The sequence below is a fragment of the Homarus americanus genome, unplaced genomic scaffold, assembly GCF_018991925.1.
Source record: "Homarus americanus isolate GMGI-L3 unplaced genomic scaffold, GMGI_Hamer_2.0 scaffold34360, whole genome shotgun sequence".
Taxonomy (NCBI): Eukaryota; Metazoa; Arthropoda; class Malacostraca; order Decapoda; family Nephropidae; genus Homarus; species Homarus americanus.
The window spans coordinates 9,777,004-9,794,410 of NW_024739403.1; the positions used below are offsets into that span (position 1 = coordinate 9,777,004).

The window sequence follows — 17,407 nt, forward strand, 5'->3', positions numbered from 1 at the left end:
CAGCGACTGTATTTCACTTAAATATTAATTGTGTGTGCACACCATCATAAAATTAAGATGTTATTTTTACTACAACATAGGTATTGTGTCTGAAAAAGTGTAGTTTGGGAGTCGGCCCAGTTTCTATTTCAATTAATCCCATATGTTCTGTTATTTCGTTTACGCGTTTCACGCGGACCTCCACGGGTTCAATTGACCGCGTACATTCAGACTATACTGTAATTAAAAAATCTTCGAGAGGGATGAAGTCAGGACAATAATTAGAGGGATTGGAATGGTCACCCTTCTTCGGGGATGGGCTGAACCAAGGCATGCTTCCAAGAAGAAGGAAAAGTTTGGGTTTTGAGGCAAGGGCAAAAGAGGCGAGCAAGCACAGGGGCTAGAATTTCAAAACACTCCCTCAGAACTCGAGGGGGTATTCTGTCCAGTCCATGCGCCTTACTCACAGCCAGCCTGGATAACACACCAGCAACCCTACAAGTGGAGATCTTAGAAAAGTGCATAGGTTCAGTAGGAGGGATAGAGTTGGAATCGTCTCAGGTGGAGTTAGAGGAGAATAAGGTGCCAAAGTGATTGGCTTTATCAGGGGAGAGTTGGCTATAGAATTATCAGGTCAGAGTTGAAAAACTTGTACTCAAATGTACTACACTAATGGACTAAAATTTTTATATCATCTGAAAATTATAGGATGTTTATACTCAAATTATTCGCTATCTTGCAAGGATTCCAACAATGCAAGTTATATTCTGCTAAGTTAATTCTGTGACATTTTATAATGTAAAAACTTTAAGCCTAAAACTACCTTCACCCTGTTTTGGGAATGCTACTTAGGGAGGCTTCTTAGCCCAGAACCACCAAAATTTTTGTCTGCATCTTCCAAAATCCAGATTTACCGGGTCAGGATCTTCAAGGGTTCACTGTATGTTCATGATCAATAATACACATATCACAATAATGACTAGACTATATCCTGTTATGAAAAATAATAAATAGATAAAATTTTCAAGGAATGTTATGACAGACATGAGATCATCTTTCAGATACAGGTTGTACCTCTCTAGTCCGGCATTCTGTGGTCCGGAAACTCCTGTGGTCCAGAACGATTTTAGTTTGTCCAATAGGTAGATAAGCAGCTTCTTTTTTTTTTTTTTTTTTTTTTTTTTTTTTTTTTTTTTTTTTTTTTTACTTATCTGAATTATTATTATTATTACAGGAGTATTAAATTTTTGCCCCTCAGGCCCCAATGTGGGTCAGTGACCTATGCCCGGGTGGGCTAATCCCCTTAAAAAAAAAAGCCGCGGGAAATTAAGGTTTGTTTACATCCGGCAGTTCGGCTGCTCTCTCTCTCTCTGCTTGTCTATACAGAGTACAACATTTAACCCTTCAATATATATGAGCAGTAAATAAGTGTTGCTTTCATATTCTTATGTAGAGTAATGACGATATGTTTTCACATGTGCGCACTTACATACGCGCAGTCTCACTTTTTTTTACCATTAATGGTTAGCTACTTATATTGTTCCATTTATTAACATTAAATAACATTACAGGTACTTCAAACAACCATATTAATTTTTTTACATTAATTTTACTACAGCTAAAATCAGGGTCTTATTTTCTTCAGTTTTATATGTAGAACCAATCAGTCACTGGTTTTGTAAGCTTTAACATAAACAATGCCGGCAGCCGTCTCGTCTCCTCTAATATTCCACGTATTATTAATAAATTGTATTGTTAATTTTGCACACACAAACATTAATTCAATAAAAACAAATTCAGAAACATTAATTAAAATATATATGAACAGTAAATAAGTGTTGCTTTCATATTCTTATGTAAAGTAGTGACGATATGTTTTCACATGTGCGCATGCGCACTTACATACGCGATCTCTCTTTTTTCTTTACCATTATCGTTAGCTACTTCTATTGTTCCATTTATTAACATTAAATAACATTACTTAAAACAACCATATTAATTTTACTACAGCTACAACCAAGGTCTTTTTTTCTTCAGTTTTATATGTAGAACCAGTCAGTCGCTGGTTTTGCAATCAACGAAAACAATGCTGTGTCATTTCCTCGTGTGTTTTGATATTCTACGTATTATTAATGAATTGTATTGCTCATTTTGCACACATAAACATTAATTCAATAAAAAAGACATTCAGTAATAAACAATAATGAATCTTTTGTACATGAGAGAAATGACGCTGTTTACCCGTCGAAATTCAAGTTTCCGCCCACAAAATTTTTATTTATTTTTTTTTTTTTGTGTGTTCCAATAAAATACGTTAAGAATTAAAAACTCGCGAAATTTGAGACGCTACTATACGACATTTAACCCTTCAATATGTCTTCAAAGAGACCATGATGCAGAGAAAGTGGTGCTAGTGCTTCCAAGCATAAGCACAAGTCACTATCTATCCAGGAAAAGGGTGAATTTCCATGGTCCGGCACCGGTCAGGTCCCGAGGTTGCCGGACTAGAGAGGTACAACCTGTACTATTCTTGTTCTAACTTCACTCAGATGCGAATGCTGGCTCGTGACTTGTCCAAAATGTCTTTACGTATTCTTGGGTACTCAGGATGTTTGGCAAGAACAATATGACAAACATCTATTGCGTCGACGAACCGTCTTGCTTTCATATAATTGAAAGCAAGCTTGTAACCTGTGGAAAACAAATTTCAGTGAGATTTGTAGAATAATGAGTTTTATGTATACCATACAATAGTCTTTTATCTCTAGATTTGGCTATATCTATGAGCTTACATGGGATTCCAGTTGTTCTTCGTAAAATGGAATTTTGCATAAATTGCGTAATATGAATCTACCTATATAATACACTACAATACAATGAAACTTCCATCTAACAGACATCGGTCTAAGATGTAGTGCATCTAATGAATGCAGCCACCATAAGCTTTTTGGTCCAATTCATCAGTCAAATCATTGGCAGCCCAACAGTCCAGACATCCATGCATCTATTTGAATGGTAAATAACAACCTCTAATAAAAGCGGAATGAAATAAAATATAATGTTCTGACTATTGTGAAGAAATTAATATTTACTGACAAAATAGGGGCACACACTTGATTTGAACCTTCTAAAAGCAGACAGATGATTGTAGTGAGAGTTGTTTACATAATGTATAAGAAAAAATCTTTATAAATTACCCAAAATTGTGCATAATATGTAAACAACAAAAAATAAAACAAATACACCTTGTATCAATAAAAAGGTAATTTTAGAGGTCCAATTAGACATTAATAACTACTGTACTTGTGTATGAGATCTCCTCTCTGCTGAATAAAATTATCTGGCATTAGCAAAATAAAATATTGAAAGTAGCATCCCCAATAGTGAAGGGGTTAAATAACATGAGGGAGGTGAAGAAACAACAGTTGATGATGACTGTGGCAAGGAGAATTTGAACACACACAAATTACTATAATTCTTTTACACATTCTTATAGTTTTTCATGCTTATTGTTTTAATAGCATAGGAATGGTGAAACTGGTGAAGATAGATGTGGTGTGGTCATGGTGAAGGAAGGTCAATTGAGAAATGGCCGGGAGATGGATATTATCTTACTGATCAGACCTCTCTTGTGGCAATGTATCTAATGAGTCGATCAGTGGTGAAGAGGATAAAAGTATTTGTGAATGCTGAGGTAGAATGTAATTAGTGATTAACTGTAGAGAACAAGCCAATAAAAAAATGATAAATTTAACCCTTTCATGTCAATTACAACAGGGTCTGTGTTTTAACAGTACCAGATAATTACTAGCTACTGGATCTGTTTAGTTATTTGTGTGCCATAAATTTAAACTTTCCCTTTTCTATGTTATTTATCCTGAGGCTCTGGTGGCTTCCATGTACAGTATTTTCAGAACCCCTGAGACCCGTGTGTTTTGTTTTGTTTCAAATACAGTGCTGCATTTTATATTTCTTTGCATGTTTTCTTGCTATTCAAATGGTAAATAAATAATAATTTATTTGTTTGCTCAAGATTTTCTACCTACAACAATTTACAATAATATTTGGCTGAAAACAAATGAATTGAATTTATATTTATATTGCAAGGGATGTGTTCTTAAATGTCATTGTGAATAATGAAACTGTGAATATCGGGATAATTTTCCCCATCAAAATTAATGTAAATAGGGAGGGGATGTGTTCCCAGCAGGCAACTTTCACCACATATTTTATATATATATATACTCCTCAATATCCGAGGCTATTAGGGAGGAGGAGAGGCAACGCAATGCAGCTATGGTGACGTCTAACTTGAGGACCTGCCAAGTCCACACACACACACACGTTCATTACATCGGGCTTTAATTAGGCCTAATTTACACAAGCATTTTTGTTCCCTACAGAAGAAGGCATGTGTTCACATGGGCGTGTTTTTCATGCTTTAGTTCGCCTGCATCTGACAAAAATACTAAACAGGTGCTTCCAGCCTCTACCATAGATACACCACAACTAACGTACAAGAAAAACATGCTCATATAGGTATGGGGTCAACATCTCTCAAGTAATTTTCCTAAAAGTTCTCTGTCCCATTGAACTTAATTAATTTCTAAACCAATCGGGTCCGTATATGCGGATAAAAAATGCTCGTGTGTGAAGCAGGCCTTACATTGGAATATGAGGAGCTGCGGCTAGCCCGCGATGTTTGAAATATTAACTCTTAGGCCCCAGGTGACATTCCAGAACGTCTGACAGGCGTGCCCCAGGTGACCTTCCAGAACGTCCGCCTATTTACCCGCCAATTTTTTTAATATTTTTATTTATTTATTTTTTTTAGTATTTTTGTTAAAGTTGATTTTTGTTCAACCTCAGAATGCGACGCTTAGCTTTTAACCTAGGTATGTTAATGCCTAGCAATAACTCGCCAGGCCAATATACAGGCAATTAAAAAATCTAATAATTACTTAATAAGTAATATTAGGAGGACACGTCACTACCTGGCATTTAATTGCAATTGTTGAAACCCCCTCCCGCACCCTCCATCACACGCACTGCCACCTTCATCTCTTGGCTGGCGATTCAGCTATAAGTACACACAATGGAGAGCTCCGAGAATTTGTGTTGTAATTGCTGAAATACTAAGCTCCGCGAGGATTTTATATGCTGTATTTGTACTTATTAGCACAGTGATGAAGTAGAGTGACTTTTATTTTGTTTTGTCTCTCAATTATTGTATTTGGAACCATTTCTTATACGATCTCTGGTCAGTCATGGCGACTATCCCTTGCCTTTAACTCACTCAGTGAATGTCGCTGCGCCCTCCTGGGCTCGTCTTTACTGAAAGAAAATATGTGAATATATCTATTTATATATACATATATATGTAGACTGTTTACAGTTTTCTTTGTCCCAATTATTCACGTGCTAGTATGAATGACATGACTGTCTTTCTTCCTACTCTTATGTTCGTTCACAAAAAACCTTAGGGCTTCCGCCCTCGGTTTTCTAATTGCTCTCAGCCTATAGACCACATTTGAGTTTTTCTCTTCATAACTTTATTTTTGATGTCCTCAGTAGCGGGTTCAGCCTTTCCAGGCGAACTTTAGCGAGGCTGCTAGACTTAGCGTTCCTTCCGGAATGTTGACCTTCCGGTCTTCCTAGCAATCTAGAGTTATATTGAAATGGACTTTCATACTTATATGGGTTATATGAGAACAATTCAGGGTGGAATTCTCAACCCAATAAGTATTGCTAGAGTAATAGTGAACGCTGTTGCCAATAGAGCGTTATGTTAGAGACTCAGCACTGTCAACCCTGCCGGGTGATAGTGCGCACGTAGAAATTCTCGCTTAGGTTATTACTTGGGGGATAATATCTGCGCCCCTGATTGGCAACAAATAGAGATCTTGATGATCCCTCTAAATAATATGTTTTAAATGAAATTATTTTATGTAAAAAAAAAAAAATTTCATTGAGCTAAGGGATACTTGAGATAAGAGTCGGGAGAGAGGTACGACATAGTGAGTTAATTGTTTATAATTGTCAAATGAGTGACTTATATAACAATAAGAGATCTCAATGAATTAACTTACTAATACAGCTGAACCTCGATTTACCCGGTTCTCGTTTACGCATTTGGTCATTTACGCGGTACCTTGCCAGAACCGGGATACCCGATTTACGCGGTGAATTTACTCATTTACGCAGGTGAAGTATAATTTGTTTATTTACTGAAGATATTTGTTTTAGCTCATAAAATTCATACAAATTACCCGGCCAGAATATAATTTACATTGCTGGAATTCTCATAAGATTGTGATTATTCTAAATATAAACATCATGGAATTTGTATTAGACATACAAATTTTAGATCTAATGTAAGAATTTTGATTACAAAGAGCCAAAATTTTATCTTTTGTGCAAAATATATGAAGTTTATATTCAAAATATTCCTGGTCTTGCAAAGAATCCAGCAATGTCAATTATATTATCCTAACTTTAGTCTGAGGTATTATTTATAACTAAAAATGTAAATATACTGTTTTAACTCAAACATTTCTCTGGTAGGGAGGGAAGGTGGGGGTGGGGGGGTAGGGAGGGAGGGAGGGACCCAGTGAGCGTGGGAAGAGGGGGGTAGCCGGAGGTGGGGTATTTTGATTGACAGATAGTGTCTGGGTGAAGTATATTTTTTTATTTACTGAAGATATTTGTTTTAGCTCATAAAATTCACACAAATTACCCGGCCAGAATATAATTTACATTGCTTGAATCCTTACAATATGATGATCATTTTGAATATAAACATCATGGATTTTGCATTAGACATACAAATTTTAGATCTAATGTAAGAATTTTGTTTACACAGAGCAAATATGTTATCTTTTGTGCAAAATATATGACGTGTATATTCAAAATATTCCTGGTCTTGCAAGGAATCCAGCAATGTCAATTAAATTATCCTAACTTTAGTCTGAGGTATTATTTATTACTATACCTTAAAATCTAGTGTTTTCACCCAAACATTTCTCAGAGAGGGAGGAGCCAGAGAGCATGGGAAGGTTGAGTCCATTATTTGAATGGATATTAACCTGACAACTGCATTTCTCTTAAATATTAATTGTTTGTGTGCATACCATCATAAAATTAAGATGTTATTTTTACTACAACATAGGTATTGTGTGGGAAAAAGTGGAGTTTGGGAGTTGGCCCAGTCTCATTTCAAATAATCCCATATGTTCTGTTATTCGATTTTCGTGTTTCTCGTTTTACGCGGACCTCCGAGGGTTCAATTGACAGCGTAAATCGGGGTATTACTGTAGTGGTTCCTTTGGGAAGTTAAGGAAGAAACAACTAACTCATCTAGGGTCGAAGTTGCTTCACAGAAGCAGAAATATTGCTTCTTCTCTCCCTATTCAGATGAAGAATCATCTGTCATGGTGGACAAATTTGGACAATCTAATCGGTTCCTCTTCCTGGGTTCCGCCCCAAACAGACTTGGTCGTTTGTACGGATGCGTCAGAAATAGGATGGGGATACCATTTCTCAAAAGGGAAATTCAGTCAAGGGAAGTGGAGCAACTCCCTTTGGGAGAAACACATTAACGAAAAAGAATTAGCAGTAGTCCTATTCATTTTATTGGCAAACCCAAATTTAAAAAAAATATGATGATCCTGTTTGCCATGGACAACAAAACGGCAGTGTTTTGTCTCAATCACCAAGGCTCAACCAGATCTTGGCCTCTTCTAAAACTGTCAGAAATTTTTTTCAAAGTTTGTGTAACACAAACACTTTACCTCAAAACAACTCACACACCGGGAGTACAAAACAATTGGGCAGATGCGTTGTCCCGTCTCAGGCCAGTATCGACGGAAACAGAATGGTCCCTAAAGGTATCAGAGTTCAAGAGTCTAGTGAGGAAGTTTGGAACTCCAAAAATAGATCTCTTTGCATCACTAAAAAATCACAAGATGCCACTTTATGCATCTCTGGAACGATCGAATCTTTTAGGAAATGTTCTACTCATAAATTGGAACCGTTGGAATTCAATCTATCTGTTCAAACCTGTGAAAATGTTGCCCAAAGTGGTTCACAAACTCAGATCCTTCCAAGGCAAGTTCCTCTTAATTGCACCATATTGGATCCTACAACCTTGGTGCCTGGATCTGTTGGACTGGTGCCCGCATCCACTACAATTGCATGAAGGATGTCTAGACCAGGTACTGCATTCTCAGTTCGAGATATCCTTGGCACTTCATTCTTGGCGTTTCTCAAAAGAAGTTTAAGTAGATTGTTGGGTAATTCCAATATAGCTAACCAAGTAATAGTAAGTCATAGACCCCAAACTTCTATGCAATATGAGAAAGCTTGGAAACTTTTTCAACTATTTGTCAGGTTAACGACTCCAGATATATTGTTGAAAACAGTTGTGTTAGAATTTTTAGAATTTCTGTTCAGAGTTAAAGGCCTTCAAGGATCAACAATTACATCTTATATATCAGCATTAGTTGACCCTCTGGCGTGGGGTTTTAATAGTTTTAATATTACTTTGAACCCAAGGATTTATCAAATGCTCAGATCGTCTTTTTTCATTGAGAGACTCCCTCTGCCTAAGAGAATCCCACCTTGGTCTCTTGAAAAAGTTACTAAATTTCTTATGGGGCCTAATTACAATATAAATGTGAACCGGGACAGATTGCTCCAGAAGGCAGCGTTCCTTTTAGCAATAGCAACAGGTATGAGATTCAGTGAAGTGATTTCAATTTCCAATTATCCATCAATATTGGTATTTTCTCAGGAAGATGTCACCCTTTTCCGACAGAGGTCCTAAGAAAAAATGAAAGGGAAGATTTTCAAGCTCAACCTATTAGGATAAAACAGCTAATATATGAGACAAGGGTTCCTCATATACTGTGCCCAGTTAAGAATTTTCAGGAATGGTTAACCAGATTCCCTAATCGAGGCCCCTATATACAGTATTCTCATCACAGGATGGTAAGAAATTGTCTCCTAGTCAAATGAAAAAATATTTATCTCAGTTAGTGAATCAAGCAGACTCTGGCAAGAAATTTTGGGCACATGATATCAGGAAATATGCAGGGTCTGTGGCCTTTCTGCAGCATATGAACCTCAGTCAGATCAAAGAAGTGGGCCTTTGGAAATCTTCAAAACCTTTCAAAACAGCTATCTTCATCTATATCTGAAAGATGCTTCACATGTGGTGGTGCTGGGGTCCCCTCCCCCACTTAGTCAAACTCCACAACCAGGACCTTCTTCCTCATCAGAATAAAGTGAGTATCCTCATTGGGATATGTAAATTAACATTTTACCTTCCGGTAAATGTTCCTAATATTGGAAAATATTCCAAACGGTTTATAATCATAATCTGGACCTAAGCTCATGGAGCCTTGTATGCAACGTCACCTCCCTCTCCATCTCCCACTCTGGTATTCAAAGCTAGATGTCTCATTCTGGATTGAACAAAAAGCCGTTTTTTTGTAAAAACCAGTTTTGTGATATAGTCCAGAATGACGGTGGCAGCGAGTGTGATGGAGGGTGCGGGAGGGGGTTTTGAGAATTGCAATTAAATGCCAGGTAGCGACGTGTCCTAATATTTCAAATTTTTACGTAATTATTAGATGTTTTAATTGCCCGTATGTTGGCCTGGCGAGTCAATGCGAGGCATTTACATACCTAGGTATAAGCTAGACATCGCATTCTGGACTATATCACAATAACTGGTTTTTCGAAAAAAACGGCTTATTCATCCTTGAAATAAGTTTTTGTACGAATATCATGAGAAAAATTAACTGGTATCAATATTTTTTGTGGTAATTATACTGTATATGGCTGATATCAGGTGCAGAGTCAAATGAAAAAAAAAATATCTGGCATCTTTAATCTCTTGCATTATCTACAAAAGCATCATGTCACCAATAATATCTATCAGGTCTTCATAGATGGTTTTTGATAAATATGAAAGTCTCCCAAAACCATTGTTAGAGTGTGTTTTCAAATGTTCTTCAAGAAATGGGTCATACTGAGCCAGCAGTTCTATCAGTCCAAGGAAATTTCCATTATTAACTGAGCCAAAATTCTCATTTCTTCTTCTCAGAGCAAGACCATGCACAGCCAAGAATTTTAAAATGATGAAAACACATTTTAGGACTTTACTGTTGGAGCAACTTGTAATCTATGACACTTAAATTAAGACATTCGTTCGTTTACATTTCGATATTTGTATAACTGGCATTTCTCATAATGATACAGATATCAAAATATAAGGTTGAGCTTAGAGGGGTCACTAACCTTTTGTACGCAAAATTATGGTGAAATATTAAATTTATTTATACCTGAAATTTTTTTGATGTTCCCCCCTTGTATCTTTGAGGCCCAGGGCCATGGCCCCAATGGCCCCTTTGTAAATCCAGCACTGTGCATATGGCCTCAAAATGCCCATGATATTGGTCAGATTTAAAAAAAAATGAGGAGGGGGGGGGCTTATAACGACCCCCCCCCCCCAAAAAAAACAGCTGAGTGGGCTCGCTGTGCTCATTATGTTCCCCCACAGACAGCTTTTTGGACCCCTCCTTTTGATATTCCTGGATCTGTCCTGCCACTTTTGCCACAGTCCAAAGCAGTTGTTGAGGCTTACAAGGCAACTAGGAGGAACTCCAGTTGCTACTGATCAAATTCTCCCTTATATGCATTTGTCTCTAGGGCACAGTGTTAGGTGCCTATGCTCATCCCTCTCCCAGAGGATATTCGGTTTTTTATTCCCCTCAAAATCCACAACAGATGCATCATGGGGGAACAGCCATTTTTGTCTCGGACATGTGTGGTGTACCCTATAGCCCATTATCCAACACTTCCCCATTGCAGGTGACAGCTTCCAAGATTTACCTCCAATGCACCAATACCATATGCTCCATTTACCTCCCACCCAGTACACCAATTGCCAGGGAGGATTTGGCTTCATTAATTCATCAACTTCCTTCTCCTTACCTTATCTTTAGTGATTTTAATGGAAGACATACCTTCTGGGGTGATACAATAATTAATTCAAGGGGTGACTTGACAGCTGCAATTATTGAAGAAATGAACCAGGGTATATTAAATATTGGCTATATCACCCACTATTATGTCCAAGCCAACACGACTACAGCCATAGATCTCTCATTGTCCTCAGCAGACTCTCTACTGGACTTTGAGAGGAAATTAACAGACAACCACAAAGAAAGTAACTACTACCCTATCCTACTTTCCTCCCTGAAGTCCTCCTGACATCACAAGTTGAACACTTAGCCAGCTCCAATGAGCTGGTCACTGCTCCATTCCTCAGACCTCTGGTTGTGTAGCTCACCGACCTGTTCTTTGGTGGTCAGAGGAATGCAGGCAGGCAGTTGTTGAGCGGCTCAGAGTTTATGGTCATTACTGGCGTCACAGAACAGAATTTTATCATATGGAATACAAACGGGCCAGAGCCTAAGCTCATCAAGTTTTAGAGAATGCCCGTTACCAGTCTTTTACTTACGTCTCCTCTTTAAATATAAATAACTCCCTTGTCCCAGGTATGGAAATATGTGCAGAAAATAGGAGGCAAGTTAGTACTATGCAATCCTCTTCCAGTTCTCAGGACTAATGATGGCAGCTCAGTTGTTGCCCCTGAAGAAGTTGCTAAGCTTTTTGCCACAGTATTTGCAGGGGTGTCTTCTATGGCAGCTCGATCCTCAGAGTTTAAGCGTGTGTAAAGAGTGGAGGCGTCATAGACCTTGGAATTTGGAGTGGGATGAGGTGAGACATACATCATGTTCTCAATGAAGGAAATGAGAACTGCCCTCTCACTCACTAGAGATACATCACCAGGCCCTGATGATATCCCATTTTCAATGCTCTGCCACCTTGAAGTTGAGGCACAGATCTTTCTATTGCAGCTATAAAACAGGCTCTGGCGAGAGGGTGCCTTCCTGTCCTCATGGCAGGACGCTACTGTCCTGTATCTGCAAGCTGTTTTAAAAGATGGTCAACTTGTAATTAATATACTACCTGGAGAAGGATGTCCTTCTTTCATCATATCAATCTGGCTTCTGGTAGATGCATTCAACAATAGATGCTCATTTGTCTTGGTCCTTAGTCTGTGATGTTTTTGCTCATCACCAGCATCTTGTTTGCATTTATTTTTCGACCCCGAGAAAGATTACAACACAGCTTAGAGAGTCAGCATCCTTAAGGAGCTTCACAATTTTGGATAGCAGAGAAAATTACCATCAATAATAGGTCAGTTCTTGGGACATTGCAATTTTAGGGTACGCATTGCCACAGAAATGTCAGCACCACATATCCAGGAGGACGGGGTTCCTCAGTGGGGTAGCAGCATCAGTTCCAGGTGGTGTATCAATCTCATAATATGTCAATGGCTGAAAGTTGCATGCAATTGCACTAGACAAGGTTTCACATTGGACCACAGAGCATGGTTTCAGGTTTTCTCCCTTGAAGACAGTTGCCATGCATTTCTGCTGGCTTCAAGGATTTCATCCAGATCCTGATCTACTGCTCTATGGTAGTCGTGTGCAGTGTGTCACAGAGACCTGTTTCCTGGGCATTAGCACTCAATACTGTAGTGTGAACAAAGCCATGCAACATGTGACTGGTACAAAAGTAATATGAAATAATTTCTAGAAGACTGCATGACACTTGGTATGAAAGAGATGCTAAAAAAATTCTTGAATACATTCTTTGATTTTTATGTGTTTTGGGGGGCCTCAATTCCCAGTTCCTTTTTTTTCTATTGAATGATTTAAATTATGATAGTTCCAAAATTTTTATGCACTTTTTCGGGGCCTCTATCTCAAGTTCCAATAGGCCACATGGAGGGTGTTGGGAACAAAACTTTATAAAAGTAGTACCAATGGTACTTGTTCATAATAACATCTTAAAAAATTAGGGCTCCTTATTCAGTGATGCTACCAATAAATAAGGTCATTCTCTACCTATAATTACAATTTTGTTATTATATTTAATACAGTATATTCCAAGAAAGAAACATTTAACTTCTTACCAATCATAGGATTTGTGCTGCCACTAAATTTCCAGGCCTGTTCATAATTATAAGCAGCATCTCGATAACTCTGCTCCTTCTCCATGATGAAACCCATGTACTCGTATGCCTTCATGCATGAACGGTTGTGTTGCAAGACACGCTAAAAAAGATATAAGAATTATTATAATGCATATTTACATTAAGTAATTACATGTACAGTACCAGGTAATCAAGATAGATGGTGGTCCTCAGTGATTTACCAGTAACAAGTGAATTAGATAATGTAGACAATATTTACTGGTGTACAAGATGACCTTTGAAGCTTAAAATATTCCCCAAAACTATGAGTCATCTAATTTGCCAAGTATAAAATGTGTACCTCAACAAATCATAATACATGCTCCTGTACTTACAAACATTCAGACATATGAACAAACCTGTCCATATGTCCAAATGGCTGTTCAAACCGCATACAAAATTCATACAGGTTGACCATCAATTATCTGGCAATTACTGGTTCAGCACCAATGCTGGTCAGGACAATATGTCCTGGAGGTGGAAATTTAAAATTTCCTGGGTTCAGAACCCGGAAATTTCTGCACACCCTCTGCATTGTGTATTAGACTGTTTCTTTTGTTTTTATGTTACCAATCTACCATGCTCCCCTCAAAACATTTAATATACAATTATTATCTACCAATGCTCTTATTTAACCCCAACTATGTCTGCAAAAGAAGCAAGTGTTAGTGGTGGGAAAATGCAAACGCTATTCCTAATCCATACAAGAAAAGGTAGATTAAAAAAAAAAACCTTACAGTGGTGTTTTGGCATCAAGCTTGTGTGATTTGTATGGTGTAGGTTAATCCATAAAATATAACACAAAAAAACAGAAATTAAAGATATTATTAAGTGTTCATTCTAGGATTAACGCACCATGGATGGAGATGTTCCTTGTGAATGGACATATGTCTGTAACCCCCTATTTCCCAAAAGACAAATACAATCATCCACATTTTTCAAAAATTTACTTGACTTCACTACGCCACTGAGCAGCTTGTTAGCCGCTTGGGTGATCAATCACATTTCTGTTACGCACTGGCTCCAGAACTTTCATCCTCCCTCCCTCCAAAAATGAATAAAAACTTTTATAATAAATAATAAAAATGATACATAGCACATCATAAAATACAATCGCATATACCTTAGGTAGAAAAAAAAACTCCGCTCTAAAAAAAATTTTTGGGCAATGCAGAGAGTGAGTGTAACAGTTCTGCCAGTAACCCAGCTGACTCAGAGACATGTGGCGCTGCTGCAACACTACAGTGTATGTACAGTAATACCGTGCTTTACGCGGTTCTGGTTTACGCGTTTCTACATTTACGCGGTACCCTGCCAGAACCGGAATTCCCACTTTACGCGGTGCATCTACTCATATACGAGGGTGAAGTATAATTTTTCTATTTAGCTCATAAAATTCATACAAATTACCCGGCCAGAATATAATTTACATTGCTGGAATTCTTACAATATGATGATCATTTTGAATGTAAACATCATGGATTTTGCATTAGACATACAAATTTTAGATCTAATGCAAGAATTTTGTTTACACAGAGCAAAAAATGTTATCTTTTGTGCAAAATATATGACGTGTATATTCAAAATATTCCTGGTCTTGCAAGGAATCCAGCAATGTCAATTATATTATCCTAACTTTAGTCTGAGGTATTATTTATTACTAAAAATGTATATATACTGTTTTAACCCAAACATTTCTCTGGTAGGGAGGGAAGGTGGAGGGTAGGGAGGGACCCAGCGAGCGTGGGAGGGAGGTGTTTTGATTGACAGATAGTGTCTGGATATTTTTTTATTTACTGAAGATATTGTTTTAGCTCATAAAATTCATACAAATTACCTGGCCAGAATATAATTTACATTGCTGGAATTCTTACAATATGATGATCATTTTGAATGTAAACATCATGGATTTTGCATTAGACATACAAATTTTAGATCTAATGCAAGAATTTGTTTACACAGAGCAAATATGTTATCTTTTGTGCAAAATATATGACGTGTATATTCAAAATATTCCTGGTCTTGCAAGGAATCCAGCAATGTCAATTATATTATCCTAACTTTAGTCTGAGGTATTATTTATTACTAAAAATGTAAATATACTGTTTTACCCAAACATTTCTCTGGTAGGGAGGGTGGAGGGTAGGGAGGGACCCAGAGGCGTGGGAGCCGGAGGTGGGGTATTTTGATTGACAGATAGTGTCTGGATGAAGTATATTTTTTTATTTACTGAAGATATTGTTTTAGCTCATAAAATTCATATAAATTACCTGGCCAGAATATAATTTACATTGCTGGAATTCTTACAATATGATGATCATTTTGAATGTAAACATCATGGATTTTGCATTAGACATACAAATTTTAGATCTAATGCAAGAATTTTGTTTACACAGAGCAAATATGTTGTCTTTTGTGCAAAATATATGACGTGTATATTCAAAATATTCCTGGTCTTGCAAGGAATCCAGCAATGTCAATTATATTATCCTAACTTTAGTCTGAGTTATTATTTATTACTATACCTTAAAATCTAGTGTTTTCACCCAAACATTTCTCAGAGAGGGAGGAGCGGCGTGGGAAGAGGAGGGGTGGGGGTGGGGGGTGGGGGTGGGGGGGAGGGCGGGAATTGAGTCCATTATTTGAATGGACATTAACCTGGCGACTGTATTTCTCTTAAATATTAATTGTGTGCATACCATCATAAAATTAAGATATTATTTTTGCTGCAACATAGGTATTGTGTCTGAAAAAGTGGAGTTTGGGAGTCAGCCCAGACTCTATTTCAATTAATCCCATATGTTTTGTTATTCCATTTATGCGTTTCTCGTTTTACGCGGACCTCCGCGGGTTCAATTGAACCGTGTAAATCGGGGTATTACTGTATGCTGCAATGTAGGGTTTGTGAGAGGGGGATGGTAATGGTACCAAAACACCTGGGCCCGTGCACAAAGGGGACCCAACAGGCTGGCAGGGTTGCCAGCGATTTGGGCAGCTGAGTGCGTCCGGGATTCTATAGGCTATACAAAAAATTCCATAATATTTTAAGATAAATATATAAACATTATGTATTAAAAAGATATAACAAACACTTGTATGGAAAAGGATATCTTATATCTGTGGAAATAAAAAGGAAGGAAGGGAATTTGTAATAGTATTTTCGCAAGTCATTCAGTGTCAGCAACAGTATGACTCGTACTGTATGGCCTGCATTCAAAAAGGTAGTTTGAGCCTGGGATTTGAGCTCGGCTCAGGTTTGCGAATCAGGATTCCTCGAGCCGAGATTTCCTGCAGTGGATTACCCATATTCAGAACCTCGGCTCGAACTCCGGATCGGGTAATCTGTTGCATTTTCTTCATTTGAGAGCAAGGATTCAAACACTGAAATTCTAGCCAATCACGTTTCATCTACACAATTACGACAGCCAATCACCATCGAGAGTAATGTTTACAAGATTATGGCAGCAACTATAACTCGACGAGTTTTTACGGAGGAGAAATCTCTCCTAGCACATCAAAAGTTACTTTTATTACTATAATTGCAATCAAATTATGATCAGGTTATAATGATTTATGGTACTGTGTTACAATGTGCTGTGTTGTTATATGATAAAGAAATTCAGAGACGAAGAAATGTATTAGCCTCTGTCTTATAGGCAGAAGTATTTATATAAATGGGTTAATTACATTAGACTTATATTCTCTATCACCCCCTGTAACTTTCCACTAGCATGTTCAGATAAGGCATGCTCACGGGAAGTCATGTCAATTGCTGCTGAGTTGAGCATTAAGTAACCGGCTCTCTGGCCACCTATTGTGGGCAGTAGTTTGATATCACTCACTAGAGGAAGACGTTATTTAGAGCCATTATGGATGGTTCCGTCTTCCCTCGAGGGAGGACGACGCATATATTTCCGTTCTCCCTCGAAAAGTCTCTACTCAAGTCTTCACTCTGTCCTTCATTTAACTCTCTATAGCTACATTGAGTAAATTACAGTATTACCCCGCTTTACGCGTTTCCACATTTACGCAGTACCCTGCCAGACCTGGAATGCTCACTTTACGCGGTGCTTGTACTCTTTTACGCGGAGAGCGGCGCGGGCAGGGTGTGCACAAGGTCGCCCAGTCATCAAAACATTACTGAGTTCTTCACACGCCACCCACCACAGCCGGCCCAAGTCAGTGATAGTGATAGTGAGGATATGGACTTATATGGACTTTGAGGGGTTTGACAAAGAGGCCCTGCAAGCCTCTGTGGTGGATAGTGATACAATTGATACAAGTGATACAGGTGAGGGCCAATAATCTGCCCTCTGC

The 17,407-nt window shown here is 37.9% G+C and overlaps 1 protein-coding gene across 1 annotated transcript; it reads right to left on the reverse strand.

The window, feature by feature from the left end:
• Window positions 1–2,399: 2,399 nt before the first annotated feature.
• Window positions 2,400–13,172, reverse strand: LOC121874607 (tetratricopeptide repeat protein 21B-like; the record flags this gene model as incomplete). Its single annotated transcript, XM_042378834.1, is given in 2 exon segments — window positions 2,400–2,670; window positions 13,031–13,172. Coding segments are annotated over 2 exon segments (288 nt in total), but the record flags the coding sequence as incomplete, so codon positions are not given.
• Window positions 13,173–17,407: the final 4,235 nt, after the last annotated feature.